Below are 23,429 nucleotides of genomic sequence, written 5' to 3'. Positions count from 1 at the left end.
ACGAGTATGACAAAGCAATTTGAATAGATTGTTGGCTTCCTGTACAGGGAAAGGTTACATTAAAGGTGACAATTAACAATCATCATATACTGAAGGTCAGACACTGGAGAAGCCAGTTAAGGTTCAAACACCTCCCCTCTCCCAATCTCATATCCTCTAACTCACACATGGCCAAGAATATTTGTTGCAACCATTGTATCCAATTTACAAACCCCCATCTTCAGATTTAGGGAATTATCAGAAGGAAATGTATTTCTGGCCTGTAGACCAGGAGTAATAGCTTGACTGCTTCTCTTTCCTGATTGCTCTCATGATATTAAATGGGATCTGGTTTCCCTGGATCAAAAACATTTAAATCCTAGGCTCACGGGAGTGCAGAATCAGAACCTTCACCTGGCTTTATCCCTGTGAAGATCCAGGGGTTTTGTAGCAAGAGGGGGTGATGTAACCTGCGACCCTTTTATACCAGGTTGAGAACGAGACCATAGGACCAAGCTCGACTTACGGTATTCCTGCGTGCAGGCAGTGGCAGAGCCGATGGTGTAGCCGATCTTGCTGTAGCAATTATAGCAACCATTCTTCTTTGAATCCTTAGCGTGAATGGTGAGGCGGTAATGTCTCTGCGGTTCCAGACCCCCAAACTCCAACTCTGTCAGTACACGAGCAACGTTAGACTCCGTCCCCACAGCCACCCCCCCAAAAAACATCCATACGGACACGCATCCCACCAAGGTGCAACACAGAGCGTCATAGGAAGTCATTCCTGCCTGTGGCCATCAAACATTACAACTCCTTCCTTGGAGGGTCAGACACCCTGAGCCAATAGGCTGGTCCTGGACTTACTTCCTGGCATAATTTACATATTACTATTTAATTATGTATGGTTTTATTACTATTTAATTATTTATGGTGCAACTGTAAGGAAAACCAATTTCCCTCGGGATCAATAAAGTGTGACTATGACTATATGGGTGTTTATCCAAAGGGAACACTGGAATACACATGATCTGCAGAAAAGAGGCACTGTCACATGTTGACCTTGGCAATGGCAATGGTGTGTCCTCCCTAAAGTAGCTCAAGGTCAAATAAAATGCCAAGGTTGTAAATAGTCTGGTTCAGGGTCAGGCAGTTCCCAGAAAGACTGAAGTCCAGGGTGCGAAAACAGAATTCATGACAGCCCTCGAAACAATGTCTCCAGGCTGCCAGCATTTAGTTGAGATAGTGTTTCTGGTCCAGGAACTCACTTGGTTGGAGGAAATTTCGGGACGTCGGGAAAAATGATCTGAGCTTGTGTCAAGGTTGCCAGAGGGGGCTGTGAAGAAGAGTTAGCATCATCAGAGTGCATGTTCAACCTGACACTGTGCGTTCGGACGACGCGGCCAAGGGGGTCCATGTGTGGGGATGAGCAGCTGCAGGGGGACCGGGGGGAGACTGGAAGAGGCACAATTGCACGTGACTCTCTGCTTGTGATCAGATAGGCAAGAAGGAACCAGATGACTGTGTCGCTGTGATGCTGGAAGAGAACGTGGTCACCGCAACAAAGGCTGCAGGCAGATCAAAGCGGGATGAAGAGAGAACCAACCCAAAAGGTCGACAATTCCTTTCTTCTCACAGGTGCTGCCTGATCTGCTGATTTCTTCTGGCAGATTGCTTGCTACCTTCCTCACAGCCGCGTTGGCAGTCATTAATATCTTTCGTTGGATAGGAGCAATTCAAACAAGGCACCATGGAAAAGAGAGTTAAGAAGGAAGGGAAGATAGGGTTGGGTGGGAATTTGCAAGAATGAACGTGGCTGGAAGTTTGTCATGTTATTAGAACAGAGAGAAGGAGATACTAGGGGGTCTGCCCATCCAAATGATGCACGCCTGACGCAGGTCATGAAGAAGCGGGGGTGGAAATGATTGGATATGACTGGGTCAACTGAATGACTACTACCTGTGGACTGATGACGTCCCGTCTTCCTCCTGAATTGCTGGTGCTTCATCAATTGGCATGTTCTGTGCTGTATGGTTTCTGTTGACACCAGCTCTAGAAAGGCACAGTAGAAACTGACGTTGTGAGGAATCCAGGAGGCTTTCAAGGTGTGGTTATCAACAGCCGTAAGGTTTAAGTCCGGGATGCCTATGAGGGAGAGTGAAACGCTTGTCAACACTAACATTAGCTACTGAGTACACGACCAACAGCACAAACCAGGAAGGTATGTAAGCAGCACACACAACACGCTGGAGGAACTCAGCAGGTCGGGTCGTCAGGACAGGTCCTGATGAAGGGCCTCAGCCCAAAACGTTGACTGATTGTTTCCACGGATGCTGCCCGACCTGCTGAGTTCCTCCAGCGTGTTGTGAGTGTTGCTTTGACCCCGGCATCTGCAGAGTATTTTGTGTTTAGGTAAGTAAGCAGCATAGTTCAAAATTACACAAAGGTACAAAAAAGTACAAATGGCGTGTTTACATGATCATGACTGTCTAATAAGTTGAAGTCACCCTCACCACTGCAGCACAGTAGCGTAGTGGTTAGCACAACGCTTTACAGTACCAGCGACCCAGGTTCAATTCCCGCCACTGCCTGTAAGGAGCTTGGGTGTTCTCCTTGTGACTGTGTTTCCTCCCACAGCTCAAAGACTTACCAGTCGGTAGGTTAATTGGTCATTGTAAATTGTTCCACGATTAGGCTAGGATTAAATTGGGGGATTGCTGGGTGGTGTGGCTCGAACGGCCAGAAGGGTCTATTCCGTGCTGTATCTCAATAGATAGATCTGGAATCAAAATTGTGATCTTTTCTAAACTGCCCCTTATGTAAGTCATTGCCTCCTTACAAAAGAGGCCAACACTATCAAGAACTCTTGGTGTGGGCTTAAAAATGCTCTGTACATTGTATCAAGACTTCTCAAGTACACCTCTGCCTTCGCAGAATAGAATTCTATTCGCATTCCTAATTACATGCTGTACCTATATGCTAACCTATTGTGTCTCACACACTAGATCACTTACTCAGATCCCTCTGTGCTGCTCTAAGTTTCTACACTTAAAGAAACATTCTGCTTTCCTGTTCTTCCTACAAGTGCATTTTCCCAATAAATTGTCCAACCACACACTTGTAAACTTTAAGTGAGATGTCAGAGTCTGGCATACCAACTCTGACCAGAGACTGCAGAGTTGTCCAAGCCAAGAAACATCACCTACAAGGAATGGCCAGTGTGGCCTGGGTGATGGTCCCCTTAACCCTGACATTTAGGCATTTGGCATCAATTGCTGTTTGGAGTTGGAAATGTTCCACTTTAGGGGATGTGATGCACATGAGTCTACAGTGAAGCTTCCTCACCAAGTGACATGTCAAAAAAATATAGTGATATCAGATCCTAAGACTTGTTTAACACACACAAAATGCTGGAGGAACTCAGCAAGTCAGGCAGCATCCGTGGCGGGGAATAAACAGTTAATGTTTTGGGCCAAGACCCTCCATAGATGCTGCCTGACTTGCTGAGTTCCTGTAGAATTTTGTTTGTGTTGCTCAAGTGTTCCAGCATCTGCAAAATCTCCTGCGCCTGAGACTGGTTCCACCACTTTGCTTTCATACCTTCGGGCTGAGCAGCTGGAATGAGGATGGTTTCAGTTGGTGAGGTGCTCCCTCTGTTAAAGGCAAAAATGGAAACTTTGCATGCAGCGAGGGAGATCATAGTATGGTATGTCGTGTTTTTCTGTTTGGTGGAATAACCAGTCATGTTGATTGTCCATTCGAAAGTAAGTTTGTAGCCTGCGACTTTGACATCACTCGGGGCCTGAAGAAACAAATTTGTTGTTTTTATTAATTTATGGAGATCCAGTGCGGAGCGGGCCTCTTCGGTCCCTTCGAGCTGCAGCGCCCAGCAAACCCCCAGTTTAACCCCAGCCTAATAATGGGACAATTTACAATGACTAATTAACCTATTGACCACTACATCTTTGTACTGTGGGAGGAAACTGGAGCACCCGGAGGAAACCCACACAGTCACAGGAAGAACATACAGGGAACGGTAGAAATTGAACCCAGGTCGCCTGTACTGTAAAGCATGGTGCTAACCACTACGCTACCATTCTGTCCCAGTACAGTGCAAAGTCACAAAAGTACTATAAATTACAAAATACCACTACGCTGTCGTGCCACGTTGTTCATGGGCAGAAGGTAAAACAAGATGCCAGAAATGAACAACACAGGAAGGATGTGACAGCATTTGAGAGGGCTCAGAGGGAACTTCTAAGGATATCGCTAAGGACAAGTGACAGCTGGAGCTGTGGTTGTTTAGACTCGAAGAAATAAGACAATTAAAGTGTATAGATTATGGGAGACATTGGAGATTATGGAGGGGGGGAAATGAAGGAACGCCCAGGGGGTAGGTAAAGAGGAAGGGTCAGGAACTAAGGGCACTTAGTTCCATCTGTTCATCTGTGAAAAAATTCACTCAATAAGTGACAATAATCTGGAATTCATCTCTGATGGGTTGGAGAGGCAGCAACCCTCACCACATTAGGAAAAGCCTGGAGACCATGAACAGTGCTTACCCGCAAGAATGAGGAACAAGACCCGGTATGTGGGATTTATTTAAAATTTATTTCAGACAGTGGAGACTCAATGGGCAGAGTGGCCTCCTTCTGTGCTGTAAGTATAATGGATTGGATGATATGCATGGGAACATGGAGGAACTCATCCCCAACCCTGGCTCAGCAGTCCAGCACCACATCACCAAGTCCCTGATACTGAGGCGGGTGGCTGAACGGGACATGGGATACTATAGGCTGCACATCTGGACCTTAGGCTGAAAAGGCTGGACTAGAAGACATGGAGTGAGAGTCAAGAGTCAGCAATGGTAAAGGCAGCCCTTATCTGTAGTCACTGCTGTTCACTGTCTGAATCAGAACAACGTCACACTCAACGAACACTCAGCTGCTTAGAAGCATCTTGTTCCCCTTCACCACCTGATCTATGAATGGCTTAGGAACTCATGGACTCTTCTCCACTATTCCTGGTTTTTTTCCACATTGTCTATTTATTTATTTTATTTTTGTTGTAACTTATAGTAAATATTTTTATGACTTGTATTGGGGAGAGACAGCAGGAGGGGAGGGGAGAGGGAGGGAGAAGGGGAGAGGGAGAAAGGGGAGGGAGGGAAGGGGAGGGGAAGATTGGAAGGTGCAGGGGAAGTGGTGGGGGGGAGGAAATGAGGTCTCTGGGTGACACACTCACCTTCCACTTCAAATTGATCATCCGCCTACCCGGGCAGGGCTGCTTTTTGGCAAGTGTCCACTGCAAGTCCAAACTCTCGGTGATTGCTAGGAAATACGTGAAAAGAGCTTTGGAAAATCTTGGCCGGATGAGCAGCAAGAATAATTCACAGAACCAAAGACTCTTCACAAAGCTGAGATGAGTTTGCTGCATCACAACTTTCTGGTGGGTCAGGAGCTTCAGTGGGGTGGGGTATGGAGAGGATCTACTACTGACCCCAACCAAACCCCCTGAACAAGCATCACATACCCCCTCACTGACATTTCATGCTCCCCTTCCTGACCTTACACTGACCCCTCATTAACCCCTCACCATCAGACCCTTTACTTACACCCCTCCCTGTAAATCTGACTGGCAAATCCTCCCCTTATTGTATAGGTTTCTCACCTGCTGGTATAAAAGCAAAGTCACTCCATTCACTCCAGATGTTTTGATGAATCCTGCGAATCTGGAGATAATATGGAGAGGGCTTGTCCAGCAGGATTGTACAGTTCTCTGAGAACAGGAACACCATAAAAAAACAAAATGATCACAAGGAGAAGTACCATTGAAGAGCCACCCCCTCAACAAAATCCATCCCTCAGCCCAAACCCCAGCAAGAGCTTTACACACTACAGTCCTATGGCTCCCATGAATCTGCTCTCTCCGCCTGTTACCCTTTCATCAAACCCACACACTTGTTCATATCTTTCCCATTAGAACACCTCTCTCTAGGTCCCTTACCACCTCACTGAAGCTGCTCCCTCCTGACCCTTACCTCTAACACAAAATACGCTCCCTCTAATCACAAATCTTTCTATTGATGTCCCGTTCTCTTGACTCCTCCCCCTCTCATGAACTTTTCCACAGAAGCCCCTGCCTGCTATCCTTCTTATCAAAGCTTCTCCCTCAGCACATACCCCTCCTAGTGAACCCTCCGTCGAATACCCTTCCTCAGGGCTGAGGTAAGCTTCTTCTCCAGTTTGGCTCCCTTGCAACCCTCCTGTCTGAACTGTAAACAGTCAGTGATGATGTCAACCCATTGACATCGCTCCAGCCTTACCATAAGTCTTCTGTTCACTGGAGCTGCAGTTTATCTGTAAGGAAAGAACAGATTAAACCTACTCACTTCGAAAACGGGATGAAATGATGGAGACACAACATCTTGCAGATGTTGGAATATGGAAAAAACAATCTGCTCGAGGAACTCTGCGAAGTCAGGCAGCATTTCCTGCACCAGGTCTCATAGAAATGTCAGTTATCAGTTGGTGCTTGACCTGCTAAAGTTTGCCTATAGCTCGGTTTGCAATAAACAGATTTAGCCATTAAAACCATTTGAGTTTAACTTCTGAACTATGAATGAAAATAATACCCAAATGAGTATATACAATAGATAGATAGATAATAGAGGGATGGAGAGATGGATAGATAGGTAATAGAGGGATGGAGGGATGGATAAACGGATAGATAGATGGGTGGATAGATAATGGAGGGATGGAGGGATGGAGAGATGGAGAGATGGGGAGAAGGATAGATATATACATACATACATATCTGGAGTCAATGCAATGTAGATCGTGAGATCACTTCCTTGGTTGTGGATTTATCCAGTGATGGAACAGTGAATAGGATTGGCCCTTAGCAAAGAGCATCAAACAGTACAGCACAGTACAGGGCCATCTTCCTCGATTGTCTACCAACCTTTTAACCTACTCTAAGATCAATTTAACCCTTACCTCCTACATAACTTATTATCCACATGCCTTTCCAAAATCCTACACCAACACCCCTGGTAGCACATTCCACACACCGATCATTCTCTGTATAAAAAAAAAACTTACCTCTGACATCCCCCCCGCCTCATACTTCCCTCCAATTGCTTTAAAATTATGCCCACTTGTATTAGCCTTTTTCTGCTTTGGGAGAGAGTCTCTGGCTGTCCAATGGATTTACGCCTCTCATCATCTTGTACACCTCTACTCAGTGGAGTTTAGAAGAGTGAATGGGTTTTCTAGGAGGTTTCCTCAGGCTAGAACCTCAAGGCATATCTCAGGATAAATTTAAGATTGAGATAAGGAATTTCTTTCTTTACTTAGAGGCCGGTGAGCCTCTGGAATTACCCGTGCCAGAGCTGTGGAGCTGTGTTGCTGAATGTAGTCAATGCTGAAATCTGGATACTTTGGAAATTAAAGAAATAAAGGCATTTGGCAGGAATGTGAACATAAGGCACAGGAATTGTCATGATCTAACTGAATAATGAATTCTTGCCCTTTAATCCCAATGTTCTTTTGTCTAAATATAGGCTTTCTAAATGTACCACTCTAATGGCAAGTGTGATGAAATGGGGGCATTGGACCTTTTCTCTCCATTGACGATGTTCCTAAGCTCACATTGCAAATAGTTGTAAACCCAAAGATATAAAGTCACAGAGATGTTAATGCCAGGGCATTTCATGGGTCATTGCCCTGGGCGCCTAACCCTACAGCTAATCCTTGCTGTTCCTGCTTTGGGAGTAAGTTTTAATCATGAGCTTCCAGGTTTGGGAGGGGTGGATATCTCCGAGACACAAAGAGATGCTGCAAGTGCTGGATGTCAGTATCTCCAACTACATCCAAGAGATGCTGCCATGCTGACTTTGCTTTAGGGTACGTCTGAAAGGTGGTCAGTCCAGGACAGAGGAGCCCATTCCTACCTGTTTCCACTCCGTAGTGCCCTTGATTTGATAGCGAATCTCATTGAAAATCCTCTTCACTCTTGGTTTTGCCCAACTCAGTATGAGTAGCCCTGCCGACCTTCTCAGGTTTACTTCCTTGATTGACAGAGTCTTTAACTTAACTGAAACAAGAGCGAGGGTTAGCACAGATAAAGTCCATCGATAAAGGCCACATTCTTTATGATGAAACTTCTTACTTTCCAGATCCAAGCTCCCTCCGCTCATTAATTTAGAAATTTAGGAGATAATTTGGCCCTTTGATTCCTTGTGTTAGAAGCTGCAGCAGCAGGGGAGGTGGGTCAGGTTGGGCCACCTAATGCAGCACAGACCATTCCTGAGACTTCCATGGATCAAAGAACAATTTGTCATGGAGACTAAAGAGGCTGCAGACGCTGGAATATGGATCAAAAGCAAACTGCTGGAGAATTCAGGGTCAAGCAACATCTGTGGAGGCAAAGAGTTGGTTGGTCTTTTGGGCCAACAGGCAGCACAAGGAGTCTCAAGACCTAAATCCTTGACCATCCTTCTGCCTCCATAGAGCCGCTGACTTCCTCCAGCAGCTTGCTTTCTTTTTCAGCAACAATTTTCTGGAGACATTCAGCTGATCGGGTATCACCTGTGGGGAAAAAGGAACTGTTGATGTTTCAGGCCTAAGCCCCGCACCAGGACTGGTATTTGACAATGGCATACCATCATTCCAACAATCCTGATTGAGAAGCTGAAGAACCTGGACCTCTGTACCTCCCCCTGCAATTAGATCCTCAACTTCCTATCCGGAAGACCACAATCTGTGCAGATTGATGATAACATATCCTTCTCGCTGATCATCAACACTGGCGCACCTCAGGGATGTGTGCTTAGCCTACTGCTCTACTCTCTTTTTACACATGACTGTGTGGCTAGGCATAGCTCAAATACCAACTATAAATTTGCTGACGATACAACCATTGTTGGTAGAATCTCAGATGGTGACGAAAGGGTGTAGAGGAGTGAGATATGCCAACTAGTGGAGTGGATTCACAGCAACAGACTGGCACTCAAAGTTAGTAAGATGAAAGAGCTGATTGTGGACTTCAGGAAGGGTAAGACGAAGGAACACATACCAATCCTCATAGAGGGATCAAAAGTGGAGAGAGTGAGCTGCTTCAAGTTCCTGGGTGTCAAGATCTCTGAGGATCTAACCTGGTCCCAACATATTGATGTAGTCATAAAGAAGGCAAGACAGCGACTATACCTTATTAGGAGTTTGAAGAGATTTGGCATGTCAACAAATACACTCAAAAACTTGTAGAGTTGTACCGTGGACAGCATTCTGACAGGCTGCATCACTGTCTGGTATGGGAGCTACTGCACAGGACCAAAAGAAGCTGCAGAAGGTTGTAAATCTAGTCAGCTCCATCTTGGGCACTAGCCTACAAAGTACCCAGGACATCTTTAAGGAGCGATGTCTCAGAACAGCAGCGTCCATTATTAAGTACCTCCAGCACCCAGGTCATGCCTTTTTCTCACTGTTGCCATCAGGAAGGAGGTACAGAAGCCTAAAGGCACACATTCAGTGATTCAGGAACAGTTTCTTCCCCCCTGCCATCCGATTCCTAAATGGACATTGAACCCTTGGACACTACTAATATACAGTATTTCTGTTTTTTACACTTTTTTTAATCTATCCAATATACATATACTGTTATTTGTTTATCTATTCATTTATTTATTTATTATTACTTTTTTTCTCTTCTATATTATGCATTGAATTGAACTGCTGCTGCTGTTAACAAATGTCATGTCACTTGCCGCTGATTCTGATTCTGAGTAGTCCTGAAACATTGACCGTTCCTTTCTCCCTACCGACGCTGCTCGAGCCGTTGAATTCCTCCAACAGATTGCTTGTTGCATCGGATTCCAGCATCTGCGGTCTGCCATGCCTCTACCTTCTGCAGCAGTCTGCCACTCTAGCAGTGACTGCAGAGCTTTGTGGCAATTGCTAAGCAGAATTGTTACATGCCATAAGGCTGACCAGACCTGAGACTCTTAGATATTGACTCATGAATTTCTGAGGCACAAACAGTATCTTCCCAAAAAGATGTTACCTGTCCCCTTCAGCCTCTGCCCCACTGGACCCAGACATCCTTCCCCTGTCGTCCAGTCTGAGCTATACAGATTAATGTTGGCCAGACGTTCATATGCCAGTGCTGGACACTGCCCACAGGTGCAGAATCTCAGTGCAATAGAGTAGAGCTGATTTATGAACTAGGCAAAAATCTCTTGGATATAGGGAATATACAGATCTCTCCAACTATTAAGGACAACAAATTCATCACTAGGATCCAGCCCAGGGATCTGGAGGTCAGAGTCAAAGAGAAGAAGAGACCAGTCTCTCCAAATATCAGAAGCGCATTTGCCAGAAAAGAGAAACTCACTTTCAGCCTGCTCTGGCACCACATACAGCTTTTCTGACTTCATCTTGGTGTTACCATTTACTGTCTCGACCCAGAAGGTCAGGTTCTTGTTCATATAGAGATTGTCACGCTCCACAATGTAGGAGGTTTTATTTCCCACCTCAAATGACCTGCATGTCTTGCACGTGTCACAGCTGTGGGAAAAAAAAACACACAAAGAAACGGCAAGGTTAAAAAAAAAACACAGGAAGAAATGAATCAACACATGTCGTTAGCAACCGGTAACCATTAATGGCTTTTACTGAGTCACAAATCTCACTTCTCAACCGGCTGGGCAGATTACTCCAGACTTACCAACCTGTAGGAACCACAATCACGTAAATTCCTGTGAAATGGGGGTGACTGGGAACTGGCTGAGTCAGCACAGACTTTGGGGTGGTGGGACTCACTCACCAGTAGCACAGCCGGTACCCTGACAGATCCTTCCCTCTCTTCCATGTGCAGTTGAATGGCTTATTCTCCTCGCTCCACTCTCTGAAACAGATCAGACCCGAAGGTGCATATGGGCTCCCTGTAAAATCAGCGACAAAGAATTAGTGCAGAGACATAGAACTAGCATCTGCTTTTAACCTTCACTGCATGTGGGATCGGACACACAATAGTTGTGGAAGGCTGTAAAACCAGACAGCTCCATCATGGCACAAGCATGCAATGTCTCAAGAAGGTGGTATCCACCATTAAGAACCCGCACCGTCCGGGCCATGCACTATTCTCATTACTACCAGCAGACACTACCTCCCCAAAAAGATGTTACCTGTCCCCTTCACCCTCTGCCCCACTGGACCCAGACATCCTTCCCCTGTCGCCCAGTCTGAGCTAAACAGATTGATGTTGGCTGGAGGTTCATATGGGGTGTCAGGGAGGGGTAGCTACTCTGGTGGGGGATCATGTCATGTCCTTTTCAAGGCAGTTAGTCCACCCTTGGTCCCCACCTGGCACTCAGCTCTCACCTGTGGCTCCCTGTAGCCGTTTACATGCAACAGCGGACACACCCCGGGCAACGGCTTCGACAAGCCGGCTAAACCAGGTGAGGGTAGCCGACGGGTCTCAAACCCTCGGTGAGATAGGGAGTTGTCTATCCCAGCATGTGAAGACAGACTCCGGCGGATTGAGCGGACGAGACCAATGGAAGCTCCAACGGTCAAGAAGGCGGTCTCTGCAAGCGTCGTGGAACGTGTAGGGCAGGACAAGACACAGAAGACGTCCTGGTCATCCACTGCGCCTAGTCCCATCTCCAGCCGTCTCGACTCTGTCTTGCCATTGGTTCCAGATGGGAATTGGGAAGAGAGAGTGAGGCTGACGCTGCGCAACTCTCCCCCACTTAAATCCAAATCACGCGCTAGTCTCGACACCATCATAATGGTGTCGAGGTCCTCATCGACGTTGACGATGGACAAACACACATACCAGCAGAGAGGAGCTACAGGAGACTGAAGACACACACTCAATGCTTTAGGAACAGCTTCCTCCCCTCCGTCATCAGATTTCTGAACGGACCACGAACCCATGAACGTTACCTCAATATATTGCTCCCTTTTTGCACTGCTGATTATTTTTTTGTGTTTCTTAATGCAACCTATAGTAATATTTTTATTATTGTGTCTTGTACTGTACCGGCATCGCAAAGCAACAAATTTCACAACATACGTCAGTGGTAACGTGGAAGAAAATGAAGCCCGAGAATTAACAAAATCACGACAATAGCAGGGAAAGAAGCAGATGGGGTCTGTCTGCTCGTACTAATTAGCATTAAGTCCCGTAAGAAATGAAGAGCTGATAACACACGGATGTTGTGTGTCAGGAGGACCCCTAAGCCCTTAAGGCTACATGACTAATGACTTGGTTTCTTATAATCATTGAGGAGGAACTATTGGCCTTCAAGGCTACAGGACCCATGCGGTCATGGGGAGTACAAACGGTGAAGGTTGAAAGCCTCCAGAACCTTGTCAATAAGGTCTAAGCAGAAACTCGACCCCTGAAAACTACCTTACTGCATGTACTGTAAGATATAGAAGACCATGCTTGTGCTTGCTTTAGCAGAGTCAAAAATCAGAGACCATGCTCACGCAATAACATAGTTCAACCCAATACCAGGATTTGTGTCTTTATTTAAGTCTAATTGGCAACAATAAATTTCTCAGACAGATAATAAACCTGATACTGATTTGGATATGACCACCTCTGGCCAGATATGCATGGGAAAACTCCATCCAAATCATTTGCTGCTTCCAAGTTCATTTCATACCCAGAGATTAAGATTTGAGATTGTCGCCGTCAGACTGGTGGTGTTGAGGTAGGGCTGAACTGTTGGGAGGATGACTGGATTGCCGGGGGAAGGTGGTATTGGTCACACTGCTGACGCATTGATATTGGTACTGGTTTTTTATTGCCATGTGTGCCAACATACAGCGAAAAGCTCGCCTTATACAGATCAATTCATTGCACAATGCGGTGAGCTGGAGTAAGTCAAACCAATGACAATAAAGAATGAAGTGTAAAAGCTACTGAGAAAGTTCAGTGCAGGCAAACGATGAAGTGCGAGGTAGATTGTGAGGTCAAGAGTCCATCTTGTCCGTTCAGGAGTCTGATAACAGTGGGAAGTAATCTGTTCTTGAGCCAAGCGCAACGTGTTTTGTACCTTCTTCCTGATAGGAGGGGGAAAAGAGAGAGTGTCTGAGGTGGATGGGGGGGGGGGGGGTCACTGCTTTACTGAGGCAGTGAGAAGCACAGACAGAACCCATGGAGGAGAGGCTGGTTCTTGTGATGTGTAGAGCTGTGTCCACAACTCCCTGCCCTTTCTTGCGGTCGCGTGCAGAGCAGTTGCCACGGGAACTGGTATTCCTACTGAAGAACTAAAAGTTAGCAGAGGGGAAATGCACAGCCTCAGCTCCCTAAAGTGGCCGCCGTATTTCTAAGAAGTAGGTAAATACAGTTGTGATAACCTGCTCCTCCTCATCCTCCTCTTCTTCCCAGTGGTTGGACGTACACTGAGAAATTATCCACCCAGAGGCACAATGGACATGACCATCAACGCATGAGAACTCCATAAGACATATGTGGAGCCACGGTATCCACTATATGTTATCACTATAAGGAAAAGGTTCGCCCATCGTCATCGATGAAGACCTGGACACCATTATTACTTTTTACGAGGTCGAGTTGCGAGCTCGACACTCAACCCAGCACGGATGGAAAGCGTGCCCGGGAGCGTCCCGACTGGATTTGAACTCAGGAACCTTGGCTCTGGAGTCCGGCGCTGATGTCACTGTGCCACCAGCCGGCTTGATGGTGCCGAGACTGGCGCGTGATTTGGATTCAAGTGAGGGAGAGTTGCGCAGCGTCAGCCTCACTCTCTCTTCCCAATTCCCATCTGGATCCAGTGGCAAGACAGAGTCTAGACGGCTGGAGATGGGACTAGGCGCAGTGGATGACCAGGACATCTTCTGTGTCTTGTCCTGCCCTACACGTTCCATGACGCTTGCAGAGACCGCCTTCTTGACCGTTGGACCTTCCATAGGTCTCGTCCACCCAATCCGCCTGAGTCTGTCTTCACATGCTGGGATAGACAACTCCCTATCTCACTGAGGGTTTGAGACCCGTCGGCTACCCTCACCTGGTTTAGCCGGCTTGTCGAAGCCGTTGCCCGGGGTGTGGCCGCTGTTGCATGTAAACAGCTACAGGGAGCCACAGGTGAGAGCTGAGTGCCAGGTGGGGACCAAAGGTGGACAAACCACCTTGAAAAGGACGCAACCTGTTCCCCCACCAGAGGTGCTACCCCTCCCTGACTATAGTAACTATTTAACCAAGAAATTCTTTTAACCCCATCAATTGACAGGGAGATTGGAGCAAATTTGCTAGACAAAGATTAAGACCCTCACTGATGCTTGGGAATCCCTGGACAACGACAGCTCAAAATGGAGAAGGAACATTCAAGGTGGCACAGGGAATCTGCCCATTTATCAGGAGCTCGTGGAAACCGAGTGTGAACAGCAAAATGACCTTGGCATTGGCTGAGGTGCCCTATCACCTATCCAAAAGCACTTCCTGCCGCGCGGGTGACGGAATCTGCAGACCCCAGGGTGGCCTCATCAACCACCTCACGATCCACAGAACTGGAGTAGAAGAAGTCATCTTCAACTCTGGGAAGCAGTACATTGTTGTGCTTCCTACCACATTTTCAATGTGCACATGAGAAAGTTCTTAAATCTCCTTGGAACATCATACTTCAAAAACATGAAGACTGAGGGGCTGTGGCTGGGGTGAGCCTGACATCTTATCACAGGAAGGTCTTGGTAATACCAGACTGGGGTTGGACTGAGGTCAGACGTGAGTTGCTATGAAGCCGTGGTGATCAACGAATGCTGTTGGCAAAGACTTCAAGGAGTGCAGCAAGTTTTTGGAGTGGCGGGGAAAGATTTGGGAACAGCTTCTTTCCAACTGTGATAAGACTGCTGAACGGATCCTGACCCGGATCTGGGCCGTACCCGCCAAATATCTGGACCTGCCTCTCGGCTTTTTTGCACTACCTTACTTCCCATTTTTCTATTTTCTATTTATGATTTATAATTTAAATTTTTAATATTTACAAATTTTTACTATTTTTAATATTTAATATTTGTAAACCAGGGAGCGGGAAGCACAGAATCAAATATCGTTGTGATGATTGTACGTTCTAGTATCAATTGTTTGGCGACAATAAAGCATAAAGTAAAGCACAGACTCTATCTGGAGTCATAGAGTCGTTTGCTTATTTATTTATTTATTGAAATACATTGCAAAGTAGCCCCTTCCAGGTGCTGAATCCACTGTTATTTGTCATCTATATCAACGACCTGGATGATAATGTGGTTAACTGGATCAGCAAGTTTGCAGATGACACCAAGATTGGGGTGTAGTGGACAGCGAGGAAGATTATCATGGCTTGCAGCAGGATCTGGACCAGCTGGAAATTATTGGCTGAGAAATGGCAGATGCAATTTAATGCAGACAAGTGCGAAGAGTTGCACTTCAGCAGGACCTACCAGGGTAGGTCTTACACAGTGAATGATAGTGCACTGAGAAGTGTGGTAGAACAAAGGGATCTGGGAATACAGGTCCATAGTTTGTTGAGGGTGGCGTCACAGGTAGATAGGGTCATTAAGAGAGCTTTTGGCACATTGGCCTCCATAACTTAAAGTATTGAGTACCAGAAATGGGATGTTATGTTGAAGTTGTATAAAACATTGGTGAGGTCTAATTTGGAGTATTGCGTGCAGTTTTGGTCACCTATCTACAAGAAAGATGTCAATAAGGTTGAAAGAGTACAGCGAAAATTTACAAGGATGTAGCCAAACTGGAGGACCTGAGTTATAAGGAAAGATTGAATAGGTTAGGACTTTATTCCTTGGAATGTAGAAGATTGAGAGGAGATGTGATAGAAGTCTACAAAATTATGATGGGTATAGATAGGGTAAAAGCAAGCAGGCTTCTTTCACTGAGGTTGGGTGGGTCTACAACCAGAGGTCATGGATTAAGGGTGAAAAGAGAAAAGTTTAAGGGAACATGAGGGGAAATTTCTTTACTCAGAGAGCTGTGAGAGTGTGGAACATGCTGCCAGCACAAGCGGTGCATGCAAGCTCGGTTTCGATGTTTAAGAGAAGTTTGGATAGGTACATGAATGGTAGGAATATGGAGGACTACGGTCCTGGTGCGAGTCCATGGGAGTGGGCAGTTTAAATGGTTTCAGTGTGGACTAGATGGGCCAAGGGACCTGTTTCTGAGTTGTACTCCTCTATGACTCTAAGAAGACAATTAGAGAGTCACTGTAGATCTACAATATGAGGGACAACACCAGGAGAGAGGGGAACTGAAGCCTCGTGTGGGTGCAGAAAATCTGCTCTCCTGGTTTACACCTTAAATAAAAGGACCGGTTTCAAGAATAAACTTCATGAATGGTAAGATGTTCAGAAGTAAGGGAACATGGTCTTCGTTGGAATAAAGCCAACAGCATTGACAGAGCTCAACAGCTGAAAGTGTTACTCACGGTTATCATTACTCAGATCACAGAGACCACAGACTGCACAGATCAGCGGAAAACGCGACCTGGAGCACTTTAAAGCAAATAGGTGCATCCGTTTCTCAGAGTGAGTAATCCCTCTCTGCAGCTCCTGCACTGTAGCTCAATGATCTGTAAATCCCCCGACCCCAAATTTGAACAACAGCAAATGCTCCATTACCACGCAGTGATGCGAAGTGGATCCGTGCGGAGGTGCCCACGTGTTGCCTCACCCTGAGCTACACAACACCCACGCCTCATTCACAGCTTTCATGCCCAAAGTCGGTGGCAGAACCATTAAACAGGCCACCACCAGCAGACGTTTGCACCAACACTGGCAGGTGACTTTGCACCAATGTGTGGCTCAGAGAAACATGCAAAACACATAGGCAGACGCATACTAAAACATGACCACACTGACATCTGATCCATGTCAATACATGATTCTCACAGACACAGGACTCATATCAACATACAACACACACACACACCCTCCATCACTCTATCACCTCACACTCATTGACATGTAACTCAAGGTCACAAATAATCCAGACTAACATATCACTTATACTGTCACACAACTCACCAATACGTGCACTGACACACCACTCATACGGTATACAGTGCACACTTACACAACTCAGATCAAAATACTCACATCACATAACTCATGTCCGCACATGACTCTCATAACAGACTCGGGGCACACGCTTCACATTACAAACACACACACACACACGCACACACACTGACGCATGCTTCTCACTGACACAAAACACATCGAGACATGACTCGGATTGACTCACAGCTGACTCCACACGTATCTCATACCAACGCATCAACTGGACGAACACATATTACCACAAATCACGAGTCTAGCTGACATGAGTCTCGCCAATTCACAGGCCACTAACCTATAACACATGCAACACAACTTCATCAACACACAACGCACACCAATATATGATTCACAGCAACACACAAATCTCTTCAGTGTAAAATTGACACCAACGGATAATCTGCATCAATGCACGGGTCTCTCACTGACATACAACCTCCTCCAATGTACAACCAGCTCTCCAACGCACAATCCCCAGCAGTTCCTGAGTTTCCCGGAATTACCTCGGCTGGTGGTCTCGGTGGGAAAAGGTTCAAAGGTTCCTCCGCAACAAAAAGCAAATACAGACCAAAAAGGCCATCGCCAGCGATTACTCCAACTCAGAAAGGTGACTTCCACCAACGTAGAACATACACCGATGCATGGCTCAGAACAACACACAAAACACATAGACAGACACACAAACATGACCCCTACTGTATGAGAGCCGGACAAGGACAGCAAGAACAACACACAATCTGCTGGAGGAAGTCAGCGAGCCAAGCAGAATCTGTGGGAGGAAAGGAAATGCCAAGGCTTCAGGTCGAAACCATGCATCAGAACAAAGATGATGCAGTCCCATCCTGATGCAGAGTTTTGACCCGAAACATCGACTGTCCCTTTCCTCCCACAGATCCTGTTCAACTCATCCAGTTCCTCCAGGAGATTATTTGACGCTCCAGTAGCCACCATCTGCAGCTTCTTGTGTTTCAAGGGCTGCAAGAGGTTCTGACGTACATTCGGTCATACTCAATTGGAGGTCACCAAGCCCCAACTCCTAAGTGAACAGTTTCCTCAAGGCAAGCAGGAGTTATGTAGCCGGGGCTATTTAGCCCCAAGGACAGGCTCACCATGCACCAATTGTTCACTCTCTTCCTACCTGTTGTGACATTGCTGGATTCCTCATCTTCCTGACAGCGCTGACTAATCCCGAGAGTATCTGCAGAGTAAACATCGACACAGGTAACTTTTATCTCTTACTTTCACACTTTTTAGGGACCTGCATGTTTCTGGCAGGACCAGCAATTACTCAACCCTTCTCGCCCTTGAGAAGACGGTTGTGAATGGTTCAACTGTGTGGCTTGTTGTTTTAAGAGTCAGGAATCTCACAAAAACAGACTAGGAAAGGACGGTGGATTTCCTCTCCTGGAGACTTCAGTGTAGCATTCAGCAATACGTTATTATAGCACCAGCGACCCAGGTTCAATTCCACAGCTATCAGTAGGAGGTCAAGACAGTAGGTTCTCCCTGTGACTGTGTGTGTTTCCTCCGAGTGCACTGGTTTCCTCCCACATTCCAAATATGAAAGGGTAAGCATAGATTAGTAGGTTAATTGGTCACATGGTGCGGGCTCGTTGAGTCAGAAGGGCCTGTTACCATGCTGTATCTCTAAGTAAAATAAATTAATGTTTATTTTTGTGACAATCTGTCATTTGTCTCTTCATTGCTATTCAAAGGTTCATAGGTTCATTCTCCAGATAGCCATGAAACCAAGAAAGAAAAGAACACCAGCACCGTCATCAACCCGGAAATTGCCCTCCAGCTCACACAAAAAAACAAGAAAGATCGGGCAAAAACCACAGAATATGAAAAAAACTATAAGACTAAAATAAAAAGTCTATGGTCCAAGTCCACATCCAAAACACAGAAAACCTGGATATTCCATGAGACAGTTAAAACTAATTGTTGTTCCAGCTGTACAAATGTATTTAAATTTACAGTTGCCAGGGTGGGATTTGTACAAAGGTCTCTGGCTTGTTAATCCATGTATCTGGATTACTAATTCGATAATTTGACTGCTGCCCAACTGCTGTACCCACTATATCATTACCACCACGCTCCACAGGAGCAAGAAGAGCATCAAGCTGCAACCGTTCACAAAGTTAGCTCTCTCCCACCTTCTCAGATGCAATTAGATACAGGTACTAAGTGTTGACCGTGCTGGCAAGGACTGTGTCCCTAACAGAGATATCATCAGATACCCACAGACTCATTACTGAGACGTGAATTGGTAAATCCATCCACTCAACACTCATAACCTTCATTGCATTCTGACACCCAATGCCACTTAATGATTCCAGCCTGGAGCTCAACTGCAGATATCTATTATTCTGTATATAAAATAACTTGTATCATATTCCATTCTTTAACTCAAACCAAATATTTATTATTCTGTATACACACCCTACAGACCCACTGTTATTCTGTATGTAAACAATCTGAAACCTTCAAATATATTATGGCATGCAGCTCACACCCTGGTATCTGTTACTCTGTATATAATCCCCCTGAAGCTTTCAATCATATACCATGTAGTAAATTGTAACTCATTCCTGTGTACAGGTTATACTGCATATAAACCCCAATAATTCACAATTCCTTTATGTGGGCTTTCCATCTCACAACACCAGCAGCTGATTATTAGAGACCGAGTGAAAGTTTCGGGCAAAGAGAGGAAAATTAAAATGAAGGAAAAGGTGATGAAGATTAGCAAGGAGGTGAGAACTTTTATATGCACACTTCGCAGCCCAAGAGCAACATTAAAAAGTAAAATAACAACAAAGTGTTTAATAATTATTAGTGAGTTCTTAGTGTTGAATTAATATCGGTTGATGCAAAAGAGTTAGAGTCTGAATTTTATCATCCCCTTCGGGCAATCTGTATGAACTTTAACCTCCTCCTAAATTATGGAAGAACAAGTACAACATTGTGTGTTCAGAGATGCTTTTCTGCACTCCTCTGTTCTAATGCAGGGTTATTTGAGTTACTGTCGCATTCCTGTCAGCTTGGAACAGTCTGGCCACTTTTCTGCGACCTCTCTCCTGAACGAGGCATTTCCACTCACAGAACTGCCACTCACCGGATGTTGTTTGCTTCTCACAGCATCCTTTGTGAACTCTACAGAACTGTCGTGCGTGAAAATCCCAGATCAAAACACCCCATCTGGCACCAACAATCATTCCAAGGTCAAAATCACTTAGTTCACATTTATTCCCCGTTCTGATGTTTGGTCTGAACAACAACTGAGCCACTTGACCATGTCTGCATGCTTGCATGCATTGAGTTGCTGACCTGTGATTGGCCGATTAGATATTTGTATTAACGAACAGGTGTACAGGTGTACCCTATAATGTTGCCATTTAGTGTATATTGTGGGATTAAACGATTAAGGGAGAGCCTCTGCGTTCTAACAGCCCAGGTCCCAGCAAGAGACCACCTTGTGTGCTGATTCCAATCCTTGATCCCTGTGAAAGCTTCAGCTTATATATACAGCCAGTCACAGAGCCCAGGATAGATCCAGCCTCAGTTTATTATGAAACCCTAAATCCCAGCAACAAATTCTGCCTATGGATCAACATGCCTCCATTCATCAGTAACAATTATTCAATTTCAAGGTTATTATCCTTTCAATAATAATTTGCAAAATGATATCATCCATTTTCAAAAATCCTTCGCACTTCCTGGTGTCTTCATTCCAAATTTCACTGTACTTCTCTTTCAAGTATCTCTTTAACCTTGCAACTCATCCTGGATTAATTGCTTCCTTGCTATCTGGATATTTAATTGATATTTTATCCACCCTCAGATCCAAATAGTCCTGCTTGGCTGGCTGTTAATTTAGACATCATCCGTTCAGCACTGAGTGCCACCTCTCACCAGTCAGGCTTCCTAAATTCCAACAATAGCTTCTTGCACTGTCCCCGCTCTTTTCCAAATCTTGCCCGCAGTCTCGTCAGTTTACAGTCCACTTCCTCTTCTCGTTGAAATAGGGAGCCACCCTGGTCATGTTTAAACCTCCCGAAGTATCTTTCCTGGAGTTTTCATGGGAATGTTGAATGAACCAATATTATTACCCCGTTATTATTTATGTACGTTCTCTTAAGATATTACAGACTCTGCAAGCTGTCTCTTCCCTCCTCCCCACTGCCAATGTTCCAGTTTCCTCTTCTAGTCATCCTAATGTTCTTGTAATCATAACTTTGATTCCACTCCTCCATCTCTAAGATCACTGTGAAATATGGACATGGGCTTTAAACATACAACTTTTAGGAACACCCTTGAAAGAAGCACTTCCATACAGAACAGTACATTCAACAATATGAGCACCAGACAAACAAGGGAAATGTAGCAGAATATTGGTTAAGTTACTGAACTACAGTTCAGCAACTGCAAAGGTGAGAGTCAAATTTACATCTTATTTAAGAATCATCAGATTAATTCCCATTAAAAATGTAATATTAGTACAAATGACATAAAATTAACAGATGAGAGTTAAAGAACATAATGTCCCTCCAGGGGAGGAAATCTCCCATCCTTACTTGGTCTGGCCTGCTTGTGACTTCAGGCTGCAGTACTGAATGATGAACAGCCTCTAGAATGGCCCAGTGAGCAATCAGCTTAAAGCACAAATAGAGACGTACAAGATATGCTGGTCGTCCTGGTAAAAACCACAACTAGCAATTGTATTTTAATAACCTGTACAAAGCACACTGATACTAGGAGAGCGATGTGATGCTAACAATCTCCTAAACGTATTCTTAATCAAGCTATTAATGGGGTCCTTCCATGGGTGAAACAATCCTAACACACCATTCAAGAGCTTGTGGATTGCCTGAACACAGATTTGAAAAAGAACTCATCTATAAAATCTTGTGGTTATTTGATAAACTCTAAGTCTCTGCCTATATAAACCTCTTAACGTATTTTCTAATCTGATAATCCTCCACAGCTCTTGCTTTCACTTCTGGTGTGTGAGATACAAGACCACATGGCGATAGCAGCACATAGCACCCGGTTACCTTTGAAAAGCAGCATGGAGAAAGATATCAGCAGAAACAAGACCATTTCTTCAGTGTTGATGCAGGTTCTGGCAGTAATGAGGAGAGTGGTGTCAATGCTGTGCTTTTATCATTGCTGTCTTTGATGTTACTTCCTGAGCATTACTGACGTGAGCCTCAGTTCAGCCGTCCCCAATGGTCACGACTGAGAACGTAATGCGCAAGGTTATGAGATCTGCAAGGAAGGACAGGAGGGTAGGACTGGCCTGAAACAGACCAGGTCGGTGAGAATGGAGAAATAAAATAAATGGAAAGTGTGGAGAACTTTTGACGAGAAATTCTGATTTCTTCTGTATTGTTAAAATTGAGAATTATTGAGGAAGGCATGATCATGAGCTTTGTTTTGTGTCCCTTTGGAAATGCTACATGGAGCAAATTACCCTTGCCTGTTAGACGGGGGCCCTGTGCTCTTCCCAGGGCCACGCAGGTTGTGAGTTAGACCAAGCTGGAAGTGCTGTTCACTGACCCTTTAGGGACAAGTGGCTTAAATACCGCGGGGTCAGATTGTGACTCCTGCACGTAACTTCAGATACCTCCCCTCACACCGTGTACTGTGTACTGATGGCTGATACCCCTGGTGGTCCCAACCTCAACAATTGTCCCAATGTTCTAAGCCCCAAGGTCCAAGCCAATCATTTTAAATTCTATCGCTAAATATATCTGCAATTAAGGCTTTTCACAGTAATGTTAACCATGAAAATACAATAGTTTTAACAACCTAAAGCAACACACACAAAGCACTGGAGGAACTCAGCAGGTCAGGCAGCATCAACGGGAAAGAGTAAACAGTTGACATTTTGGGCCGAGACCCTTCTTTGGGACTGAGACAAGAAGGGAAATGCCTGAATAAAAAGCTGCGGGAGGGGAGGGAGGCTCGCTGGGAGGTGATAGGTGAAGCCAGGTGGGTGGGAAAGGTCAAGGGCTGGAGAGGAAAGAGTCGGAGAAGAGATAATCATAGGAAAGGAGAGTGGACAATAGGAGGAAGGGAAGGAGGAGTGGATTCAGGGGGAAGTAATAGGCAGATGCAAAGAAATGGAAGGGGCTGTTTGTGAATAAATATTATGAATGGTACATCTTAAGATCCATGGCTACATGCTGATGGTTGCTTTGAAACTTGGTGTGACTGCTACAAAGGATCAATGGAGAAAGGTCCAGCCCCCACTGCACCTTGAAGGGATGAAACTTGCGTAAAAATAATGCTGCAGCAGATATGATTTAAATGTTTGAGAGACACTTGAAGACAGCACTGAGCAGACAGGTAATCAAGGAATAT

The 23,429-nt window shown here is 45.3% G+C and overlaps 1 protein-coding gene across 1 annotated transcript in view; it reads right to left on the bottom strand.

Moving 5' to 3' along the window:
* LOC140188083 (interleukin-31 receptor subunit alpha-like) overlaps nt 1-22,198 on the bottom strand; it is a 37,486-nt gene extending 15,288 nt beyond the window's left edge. The window contains exons 1-11 of the mRNA XM_072244033.1: nt 22,118-22,198; nt 18,199-18,258; nt 10,801-10,918; nt 10,369-10,541; nt 7,931-8,073; nt 6,302-6,335; nt 5,647-5,754; nt 5,221-5,306; nt 3,577-3,778; nt 1,936-2,121; nt 506-649 (exon numbers count right to left, since the gene is read on the bottom strand). Coding sequence (XP_072100134.1) covers nt 506-649; nt 1,936-2,121; nt 3,577-3,778; nt 5,221-5,306; nt 5,647-5,754; nt 6,302-6,335; nt 7,931-8,073; nt 10,369-10,541; nt 10,801-10,918; nt 18,199-18,258; nt 22,118-22,163 — 1,300 coding nt within the window. The 5' untranslated portion in view covers nt 22,164-22,198. The remainder of the gene's footprint in view (nt 1-505; nt 650-1,935; nt 2,122-3,576; nt 3,779-5,220; nt 5,307-5,646; nt 5,755-6,301; nt 6,336-7,930; nt 8,074-10,368; nt 10,542-10,800; nt 10,919-18,198; nt 18,259-22,117) is intronic.
* Nucleotides 22,199-23,429: the final 1,231 nt, after the last annotated feature.

This window comes from Mobula birostris, chromosome 26 (assembly GCF_030028105.1).
Source record: "Mobula birostris isolate sMobBir1 chromosome 26, sMobBir1.hap1, whole genome shotgun sequence".
Lineage (NCBI taxonomy): Eukaryota > Metazoa > Chordata > Chondrichthyes > Myliobatiformes > Myliobatidae > Mobula > Mobula birostris.
The sequence above is the reverse complement of the archived record's forward strand: the minus strand, read 5'-3'. Positions and strand labels throughout refer to the sequence as shown.